At 36.5% G+C, this 11,669-nt stretch overlaps 1 protein-coding gene across 1 annotated transcript; it reads right to left on the bottom strand.

The window, feature by feature from the left end:
• Positions 1-490: 490 nt before the first annotated feature.
• On the bottom strand, positions 491-2,108 carry LOC100385226 (dnaJ homolog subfamily B member 6-like). Its single transcript, XM_078353642.1, is given in 3 exon segments — positions 491-1,473; positions 1,476-1,763; positions 1,766-2,108. Coding segments are annotated over 3 exon segments (693 nt in total). The 5' UTR covers positions 2,070-2,108; the 3' UTR covers positions 491-1,372.
• Positions 2,109-11,669: the final 9,561 nt, after the last annotated feature.

Here is an 11,669-nt window from a genome sequence, read left to right as displayed (position 1 = left end):
AATATTCCATTGTATGTATACACTGCATTTTGTTTATCCATTCATCTATCAATGGACATTTAGTGTGTTTCCACTTTCGGTTACTGTGAATAATGCTTATATAAGCATTGGTGCGAAAATATCTGTTATAGTCTCTGCTTTAACTTCTTTTGGGTGTATACCCATAAATGGAATTGCTGGATCATGTGGTAATTCTGTGTTTAATTTTTGAGGAACTTCCATACTGTTTCCACAGCAGCTGCGCCACTTTACATTCCCACCAGCAATGCACAAATGTTCCAGTTTCTCCTCATCCTCCCCAACGCATGTTAGTGTCTGTTTTGTTTTGTTTTATAATATTATGTTCGTTCAAAAGTAATTGTGTTTTTTGCCATTACTTTTTTTTTATACTTTAATTCTTGGATACATATGCAGAATGTACAGGTTTGTTACATAGGTATACATGTGCCATGGTGGTTTGCTGGAAAAGTAATATCACATTGTGGTTTTGATTTGCATTTTGGTTGTTTATTTCTTTGTTTTTGAGTCGTAGGGTTTTTCATATTTTCTGGACATTAATCCCTTATCAGCACATGATTCACAAATATCTTCTCCTATCCTATAGGCTGCCTTTTCAATATCTTGATTTTTGTCCTTCAACACTAAAGTTTTTCATTTTGATGAAAAAAAAATTTTTTTTGCACCAACACATTCACATTTATTTTCCTTTTTTGTTTTTTAAGCAAATGACAAAGATCTGGTTTACCAGCTTTACTTTTTTAAACCTAAGCTTAACATTACATATTTAAACAATTGTCAAAACTTACTGAGTTGCCAGCATTCATGTACAACTAGAAAACATCCGTAATTTATATTAAACCAGAAATGTATTACCATTAATGCATTAATATCTTTCACTAGATATTAATAGAAATGGAAATTATTACAGAAATGAAAATTATTTCTATAGAAGATTCGTCCTGGCAATGTTAACTTCACAGCAGGCCAACACTACGTGGCTCACATTTCAGACACAATGAAAAGCAGGTCCATGCTGGTGTTAGTGTACAATCTTGTCCTACACTAAAGAGTCAAGACTCACCTTGGAGTACATTTAATAAAAAAGCAAAGTGCATGCAGAGATTTACAACAATTTTAAAGACAAAAAAAAAATGATCCTATTATGTGGTCCCAACAATAAACTCAAAAGTCTAGACAAATAGAGGCTCCAATGAGCTGTTTATAAATACTTTAGGTACAATTATACTGAAAGTCAAGTTCGTTTGAAATCTTCAAAAAATGTTCCTGTTAATCCTCAAATGGTGCTTATTATACTTCAACATTTCTGTTAAGCGCGTGCGTTGAGTTACTTGTTATCCAAGCGCAGCAGCTGCTACTTACCATTTATTATTAAGGACTTTAACTGGCCGTCTTCTTCAACTTCTATTCTTTCTTGACCATTCTCGACAATTCTCTTTGTAGTGATTTTTCTGCATTAACTATTTTAGTTGAAGTTGGTATCAATCTGAAGTTGCCCATCCCACTACCACCAAATGATGCAGAAGAAAATGAAGCGAGACCTCCGTGACCCAGTGACCCAAATGAAGTAAATCCTGTATCAAAAGAAGGAAATGCACTTCCAAAAGATGGAAATCCACCGAATGCAGAGAAGAACGACCCCGTCCCTCGGCTTCTGCTTCCTCGGGGACCCCTTCGATTCCCAAAGAAGTCCTCAAAAGGGTCTTCAAAGAAGTCACATGAAAATGGGTCCCTTCCACCAAAAATTCCCTGAAGACATCATCTGGGTTTTGGAATGTGAAGCCAAATTCAAATGGACTGTCAAAATAACTTCCGCCTCCTCCTCCACCATTTAATCCTTCTTCGCCGTATTTGTCATAAATGTCCCGTTTCTTAGCATCTGACAGCACCTCATATGTCTCTGCTATTTGTTTGAATTTTCTCTCTGCTTCTTGTTTATCCTCAGGATTTTTATCTGGGTGCCACTTCAGTGCCAGTTTCCGATATGCCTTTTTAATATCCTCGGGTGAGGCATGTCTCTGCACACCTAGAACTTCATAGTAATCCACCATGTTTCAAGAGATTGTTGGAATAGGTCAGAGGACGAAGGCGGTCGGTGGCGGGATGCAGGGGAGTTGGGGGTGACGGCCGAATCTCCTCAGGGCTCCAGCACTGCTGCACTGGTGGGGGCGGCTCCTCCCGCTTTCCTTTCCATTTAACTATTTTTTTCCTTTTGTTGTCTGTGCTTTTGATGTCTTACCTAAGGAATCATTACCAAATCCAACGCCATGACAAATTCCTCTATTTTTTTCTTTCTAAGAATTTTATAGGTTTAGCTCTTACATTTAAGGCATTGATATGTTCAGTTAATTTTTATATATAGTATAAGTTAAGGGTCCAACTTAATTCTTTAGCATGTTGATGTCCACTTTTCCTATCACCATTTGTTGAAAAGACTATCATTTCCTCCTTGAATGGTCTTGAGTACCTTGTCAAAAATAATTTGACCATATAGGTGAGGGTTTATTTCTGGGCTCCATATTATATTCCATTGGTCTATAAATCTATACTTATGATGCTCATGATTTCTTAAAAAGTTACTTAAGGAGGTGTTCTAATCAAACCAACGAAGAAGACAAGATAGTCTTTGGGAGACAGAAGTATCAAACCATAATAACAATGTATACAATCCCCAAATTATAGTTTTGCTGAAGCCTGAAGAATAACCAGTCCAAATTGAAGCGAGGGGTGAGAGGTTTTCCAATACTAGTCTTAGGGACAGAAGGGGATTCAATTATTTAGATAGAGTGAGAGTTTTGATAAACTTGAGAATATGGTAAAGACATGTGGTGGAACAGAGAAAAAAAGATCCATTTCAACCTGACTGTAGAAATGTTTCCTTTGAGTAGCACAGCAATTGTGACATTATATCTGTAGAAGAAGAAATGTAATTTCTTTTTCCTTTTTTGAGATGGAGTCTCACTCTGTTGCCCAGGCTGGAGTGCAGCAGCACAATCTCGGCTCACTGCAACCTCTGCCTTTCATGTTCAAGTGACTCTCCTGCCTCAGCCTCCCAAGTAGCTGAGAAGAAATGTAATTATATCACACAACTTGGCTCTGCAGAAAACAAAATTTATACGTTCATAGTACTATAAACTTTGAATTTTTCATTATACTTTCAATTTTAAAAAGTAACCCATAGACAAATCATGAACTTACTGTATTACAAAAAAGAGTGTTAGGGTTATCTACCTTAACAATATAAAAGATAAGAAATTGGAAGATGGTATTGGAGTTGAAGGAATGAAGAGAAAGCTGGTGCATCTATATCCTGATCATTTACAATGCAGGGAAGTCAATAACTGTCTATGGTTATTGGGCTAGAATATGGAGGTTTATGCAAGTTGTTTTAAATTGTATAGGGATCCAATAAAAGAAATATGAATAGTGGTAAAAGAACATGGAGGTGATAAATACGGGTGGAGTGAGGAGGTATAGGTGAGATAAACCCTCATCTATCATAGTAGGAAGTCAATAGACACTAAAAAAAACTTGTAAAACCACAAACAACAATAAGCAATAACCCTTAATAAGCAAGTTGGAAGATTGTTACTGCACTCCAAAAGCACTAAAAACAAACATTTTTAAAGGGTTGCCTCTAAAGAGCAAGGAAGTGGATTGGAAAGAGGAACCAGCAAGCTTCTTTTCATTACAAGCTCTTCTATTTGATTTTCCAGCCACGTGTATATCTTCTTTTGATAGTGTAAGATAAAATATAAAATTTCATGCCAAATAAGAAAAGAAAATATAAGATCAGGTAAGAATTTATAAGTCAGTATAATCTGAGGCAATGATTTGATTATAAAACAATATTTAGCTTGCTAAGGAGTCAGTGATGGATCTCATTAAATAGTGAGGGCTCCATCTGCGTTTTGCTGTTAGTCCCAAATCATATAAAGTACTTGATGAAGATGGTGTTCAAGCTAAAGTGGTCAAAGAAGGGCTACTAAAGATTCATCTTCAAGCATCTCTGAAATGCAAATGTAAATCTGAGTTAAAAGCTTTCCTTTAAAAATTTAATTCATAAATAGCTTACTTGTGAAGGTGCATAATGTACTAAGATTATGTCTGAGTCTATAAACAGACTCATTGATCCAGAGCTCAAGGATCTGAGTTCTTAACATGGCCTGAAAAACACACCTGAATCAGGATATAAACCACAAAGTTCTCAAAAGACATGAAGTTCATGTTTCAGTATTTTATGGAGAGATTCTCATCTGCCTCCTGTAAGATATATTAATAGCGGCCGGGCGTGGTGGCTCAAGCCTGTAATCCCAGCACTTTGGGAGTCCGAGACGGTTGGATCACGAGGTCAAGAGATCGAGACCATCCTGGTCAACATGGTGAAACCCCGTCTCTACTAAAAATACAAAAAAAATATTAGCTGGGCATGGTGGCGCATGCCTGTAATCCCAGCTACTCAGGAGGCTGAGGCAGGAGAATTGCCTGAACCTAGGAGGCAGAGATCGTGCCATTGCACTCTAGTCTGGGTAACAAGAGTGAAACTCCGTTTCAAAAAATATATATATATATTAATAGCTATTGATGTTAATATATACACACCATCCTAAAATTTTCTTTTTAGCTGATACCTATGTGCAGAATTGCTTAAAAACTGGGAGAGAAAGGGAGGGGAATAGGAGATTCTTGACTGCGTCAAGGGACAACTAAAAGCAAGGGAAACAATATAAGCAAACAAACAAACAAAAAACAAAGCAGGCACAAGAGTTTTCGAAAATAGGAACTGGAGGACATTTAGTTTGCTGGACATTTAGTTCACGCTACACACCGGAAAGCCCGGACGGCTGGTGTAGCTTCAACATTGCTTTAACTAATGACACATCGCTCCCCGTATTTTGAGGATGCTCACAACTAGATTTCTAACTTGAACGATTCTTCCTTGCTCCAGACACATTATTCAACTGTCTACAGAATATCTCCAACTGGATATTCTCCAGGCTCTTCAAATGCTTCATCCTCATTTCTCTTTGGAAGTGGCAACATCTTCTCCTGATTTCCTACATCAGTGGTCCAATTTCTGAACACTAATCTAGACGTACTACCTACATGGTTTTATTCACACTGTTTTCTCAACTTGCTTTGCCTTTTTCTCTTGCGTAGATCTCCAGCTGTGGAGAGACTACTGAAGCACTCCAAAGGAACTAGAAGCTAGTGCCTACCCATTTGCAGGATCCAGCAGCGGAAGCAGCACGTGCTGTGTTAAGGTTTCCCACGCTGTCCTGGGTTCCCAAAAGCAGCTCATTGCGCTCGGTTTAGACAGGTATTTCTCCGAGGATTAGATCCAAGATGGCCGACCTCTAACAGCTCAGGATTGTAGCTCCCAGTGAAAGCTCAGAGAACGAAATGACGCCACATCATTAGACGAATTTTCGTCACTCACCGATTAGCCGATTCCCAGTGGAGGAGCCCCACGGGTCGCCAGCGCGACTCTTGTGGCTGCCGCAGCGGTTTTGCCGGCATCTGGGCACAGCAGCTCTTCACGCAGAGCCAACGGGACTGCTTCCCCTACTGACCGGAGTTTGGAGCTCCAGGAAGTCAGAGCCGCTTGTTGCGGACTCAAGAGGGAAGCCAGACCAGAGATTCCCGGGCAGAAGAGCACCATCAGTCTTATCGCAGCTATTTAGGCCGCCACAGTGGGTTGCTCGGATCCCAGCACTGGGAATCAATAAGTCGGACGTCGACTCAGAAACCTAATTAGAAAGGCGGTTCATCTACAATGAAGGGAAAAAAACAGCCTAAAAAGGCCGAGTATACTCAAAATCAGAACCCATCAGCAACGGAACAAGCCCTGATGGAAAAGGACTCATCAGCAACCGAACAAGCCGTGATGGAAGAGGACTCATCAGTAACGGAACAAGCCCTGATCGAAAAGGACTGTGTTCCATTATCTGAAGTAGGCTTTAAAAGGTGGATGATAAGAAACTTCTGGGAGTTAAAGGAACTTGTTCTAACCCAATGTAAAGAAACTAAGAACTTGGAAAAAAGATTAGATGAAATGTTGAAAAGAATAGACAATATAGAGAGGAATACAAATGAACTTATGGAGTTGAAAAATACAACACGAGAACTCAGTGAAATACGTACAAGCTTAAACAGCCGAATGGATCAAGCAGAAGAAAGGGTATCAGAGGTAGAAGACCAACTTAATGAAACAAAACGACAAGACAAGAATAGAGAAAAAAGGATAAAAAGGAATGAGCAAAGTCTCCAAGCAATATGGGACTATGTGAAAAGACCTAATATACGCTTGATTGGTGTACCTGAATGTGAGGGAGAGAATGAAGTCAAGCTGGAAAATACTCTCCAGGACATTATCCAGGAAAATTTTCCTAATTTAGCAAAGCAGGACACTATTCAACCCCAGGCAATACAGAGAACACCACAAAGATATTCCTCAAGAAGACCAACCCCAAGGCACATAATCATTAGATTCACCAAGATCGAAACGAAGGAGAAAATATTAAGGGCAGCCAGAGAGAAAGATCAAGTCACCCATAAAGGTAAGCCTATTAGGCTTACAGCAGATCTCTCAACGGAAACCCTACAAGCTAGAAGAGAGTGGGGGCCAATATTCAATATACTTAATCAACAGAACTTTCAGCCCAGAATTTCATATCCTGCCAATTTAAGCTTTACATTTGAAGGAAAAATAAAATCTTTTAGGAACAAGCAAGTACTCAGAGATTTTATTACCACCAGGCCTGCTTTACAAGAACTTCTAAAAGAAGCATTATACACAGAAAGGAACAACCAGTATGACCCTTTCTAAAAATACATCAAAAAGTAAAGAGCATTAACATAAAGAAGAATTTTTATCAATGAAAGGACAAAATAGCCAGTTAACAACAAATGGCAGCAACCCTAAATTTAAATCGACCAAATCTCCCAATCAAAAGAGACAGACAAAATCTAACGGTATATCCAAAGATATACATAGACTCAAAATAAAGGGTTGGAAAAAAAAAAACAAACAAAAACGTACCAACCAAATGGAGAGCAAAAATAAATAAATAAGAAGCAGGAGTTGCAATTTTCACATTTGACAAAATAGATTTCAAAGCTACAAGGATACAAGGGTAAAAGGATTAATGTAATAATAAGAGATCTTAACACCCAGATACATAAGACCCATAATGAGATTTAGATTCAATGAGACAACAAATTGATAACGATACCTGGGACTGGAACTAAGATCCAGAACAAATAAACTCAATAGAGCTCTCCATGTTAAACACACAAAATATATATTATCCACAAAATCTAACGATATATCTGAAGATATACAAAGACTCAAAACAAGGGGATGGAAAAAAACTCACCAACCAAATGGAGAGCAAAAATAAATAAATAAAAAGCAGGAGTTGCAATTCTCACACTTAATAAAATAGATTTCAAAGCTACAAGGATGCAAGGGTAAAAGGATTAATGTAATAATAAGAGATCTTAACACCCAGATACATAAGACACATAATGAGATTTAGATTCAACGCGACAACAAATTGATAACGATATCCAGGACTTGAACTCAGAGCCAGAACAAATAAACACAATAGAGGTCCCCATTTTAAACACATAAAATATGCATTAACCACTTTAAAAAAAAAAAAGATGCATTTAATAATCCCTTTTGATTAAAAAAAAAAAAAATAGACAGGTATTTCTCCCCGTGCCTGTAACACGTTGTCACTCAAATTAGCCTATCTCCCTCTCCTGCATTCTTTGAGGATACAATCTGTAGCTTAATTGCCTTTGACTGCTCAGAATCTAACAGTCTCAGGAGCATACTATCTGTTCCACAAATTTACTAAACAAATGAGTGAGTTACATAGCAGATAACACATTGATTTTGATAAGAGAAAAAAATACAGGAAATTCTCAGAGGAGAAAACACAAATGTTTAGTAAACATAGGAAAGATGCTCACATTTATAAGTTTCAGGAAAATGAAACACACACACACACACACACACACACACACACACACACCACCAAAAAACCAAAACCAAACAAAAACAAAAAACCGCAATGATTTAGCATGCCAAAGATGGAAAAGACTGATGACTTCGAGTGTTGGCCAGGATGTGTGGAATACTACAGAATTAGCAGAAAAATAAAATATTACAACTGTTATTGCAAGCAATTGATAAGTCATTAAAACGTAAAATTTACGTACTCTTTGACCTGGAAACTTCTGGGAATTTATATGGCAGAAGTAAAAGTGCAGCACGTAAAGATTAATATATAAGTTTATTCATTACAGAATTCTTTTAGTAGCAGTTTCTCTCTAAACAAACAAAACAAGATGACAAACAAACAAACAAAAAAACACTTCTGGAAGATGAAATCCTTATCAATAATCAATATAAAATTATGACAAATCTATATTGTGAAAAAATACGAAGAATGAAGTAGATCTAGGTACAATGATACAGTTTAAAATATATGTATATCTTCTTATACAAGCAAAAGAGAAATCTGGAAAGATAAAATTTTCAGAGGAGAGAAGCCTTATTTTGCTTTGTATACTTATAAAGAATTTAAATCGTTTTGAAAATATTTTAAAACAAATGACTAATATGTGGAAAATACAGAAAATATGACATTTGCTTACCCATCACTTAAGTATATAAAATGGCAATATTTTGACATATTTGCTTCAGCTTTCTTTTTCAAAAAGGAGTAAGGGTCACACGGATACAGTCATTTCACCCACATCCGTGTTCCCATTTCCTCCTCCCACTCTCCCCAGAGGTAACCACGGTCTTAATGTGAGGATGAATTCTTCCTGTGCCTGATTCTATAATTTGCATGTGCATATGTATTTATTCATAAACAATAGAGATCTCTTTTTGTGTGTTTATATAATTGGTATCATTTTAACCTGTCATTCTGATACTTGTTTTATTGTGCTCAAGATTCCTTTTCAGCATTATCGATGTTGATGTTATTAATTCATATTTATTGCCTGAAGTGTTCTATTGTATAATTTTACCACAATTTATTCATTCTCTATGAATGGAGATGAATGATGCATGTTGTTGTCTATACCTTCTCGTGTGCACATGCCAGGGTTTCTCCAAGTTATGTAGCTAGAAGTGGAATTGTAGGATCACAGACCATTTCTTTTGGAAAGTCTTATTTATTCCCCATCTTTTTACCATTTGACTGGTTTAGTATTACGACTCTTTTCTTATTTATTTAGTAATTATTTTTTACATTTTTTTTTGAGACGGAGTTTCGCTCTTGTTACCCACGCTGGAGTGCAATGGCGCGATCTCGGCTCACCGCAACCTCCGCCTCCTGGGTTCAGGCAATTCTCCTGCCTCAGCCTCCTGAGTAGCTGGGATTACAGACACGTGCCACCGTGCCCAGCTAATTTTTTGTATTTTTAGTAGAGATGGGGTTTCACCATGTTGACCGGGATGGTCTTGATCTCTTGACCTCGTGATCCACCCGTCTCGCCCTCCCAAAGTGCTGGGATTACAGGCGTGAGCCTCCACGCCCGGCCTATTTTTTCCATTTTTAATCTGCATATTTAACTCTAAAGAACTAATCTAATCAATAGGCCTGACTTCATTTTGCATAATAAGAGCAACTTGGAACACTTGAATTTACATTACCACTTTCCTCTTCCTATCTTCCATGCTGTGGCTGTAAAGTATTTTAATTTTACCTTCTTTTCACATAATTTCACCCTAAATTAGCCTTTCTTCTTGTCGTTTTTACAATGTTTATTTAGATTTATGCAGATGTTTTTCAATTCCTTCATTCACTCCTGTTTCTTACATCCTCCTCCTTCCTTCCATGTTCAATTTACTTATTCCTAAAGCACATCCATTCATAGTTAAAAGAAAACATTTACCTTAAAATGCATTTACTTTAGCCTAAATTTTTCATATTATATATCTTCCATAATATGAAATATCTAAAACAAATATATAAAATATGTATTATACATATAAATATATATTGTTATAAATATTATATTTATATATTATATGTAAATATATGCTGTTGTATAAATATGTTTATATATAAAACAAATATTTTTATATATATTTGTCTAATTCTTAATTGAGAATTTAGCTACTTTTATAATTCAAGATGATGGCAATTTTTTCTTGGCAGTTTGAATATGTCCCTCTGTTTTCAATCGTACAGAAACAGCTACCAGGATAAATATTTCTTTGTTGACAATCTACCTTTTATCTCTGCATGATTTAACAATTTTCTTATTGTTATCAATGTTTCATATGTTTACTACTATTTTTTTCAGGTGTGAATTTGTTTTTATTTGTCCTAATTGGCTCTTTGTTCTTTAATCTGAGGATCTGTCTTACATAAATTCTGAAATTTTTTAAATTTATTTTTTATTTCACTTTAAGTTCTGGGATACGTGTGCTGAACGTGCAGGTTTGCTACATAGGTATTCATGTGCCATGGTGGTTTGCTGCACCTATCAACCTGTCATCTAAGTTTCAAGCTCTGTATGTGTTAGGTATTTGTCCTAATGCTCTAAATTCTGAAAATTTATCAGCCGTTATTTCACTCAGTAGTCCTACTCTTTGTATATTCTCCTTGGTTATTTCTTGTCTCTTAAGAAATGTTTCATATTTTCATCTATTTTTATTGTGCAGCATTTTACTAAATTTCCTCACATTGATATTCTAGCTCGTGAATTCTTTCTTCTACTTTCTCATCTGAAGCTTGATTTATTCAGAGCTGTAAATTCCAAATAATTAAATTTTTATTTCTAAATATTCTTTTTATTATTTGAGAAATATCTTTTATATTTTATAATGTCCTATTTTTGCTATGTTTCTATTTTTTTAAAAGAATCTTTAACATTCTATGTATAACTACTTTTGAGACATTTCATATACACTAATATTCTCAAAGTCCAACTTCACAGTTTATTTATGTTGACTCTCACATATAAGGTGGATCACTTCCTTGTGCATTTTATAATTTTGGAAGGTGAGTTTATCATTGATGAAGATTGCTTTTTGTGGAAAACCATGTATACTTTGGCTTGACTTCTGCTGCACAGCGGTTGTGCGTTTGTTTGTGATTGGTGCTTAGAGTGTTTCCCAAGATCAAGGCTAATTTTTGACATAATTTTTTTTTGTTGTGGTGGTTCCCTTACCTTGCATTTGGTAAAATTCACTGGTGCATGGCTCAGACTTTTGTTTATTTTCTTCTTCATTCACAAGTTCTTATCACTTCCCTGGGTAGAGGTGTTGCCAGAGAAAGTTTTTTTAAGCTTCTTTTTTTTGAGGAGGCAGCCCTCTCAGAGCTCAGTTCTTGAGAAGGCAACTCTCTAAGAGCTCAGTTTTTGAGAAGGCAACTCTCTAAGGGCTCAGTTTTTGAGGAGGCAGCTGTCTCAGAGATGCAGGTGTCTCGGGTCCAGCAACACACCTAGAGCAGATGGGCCCCAAAGGCACAATTTCTATCCAGGAAATGTGATTTAAACCTCAGCTCCTGTACCCTAGATCTTATCTGTGATTCCATACCTCTCCAGGATGCCACAACTTCAACTCAGGAGCTCACAGCTCTGCTGTTAGGATCTCCTTTTGTTTTTAGTACCAGGGA

This window comes from Callithrix jacchus, chromosome 16, assembly GCF_049354715.1.
Source record: "Callithrix jacchus isolate 240 chromosome 16, calJac240_pri, whole genome shotgun sequence".
Taxonomy (NCBI): domain Eukaryota; kingdom Metazoa; phylum Chordata; class Mammalia; order Primates; family Cebidae; genus Callithrix; species Callithrix jacchus.
This window is presented reverse-complemented; position numbering and strand designations above follow the sequence as displayed.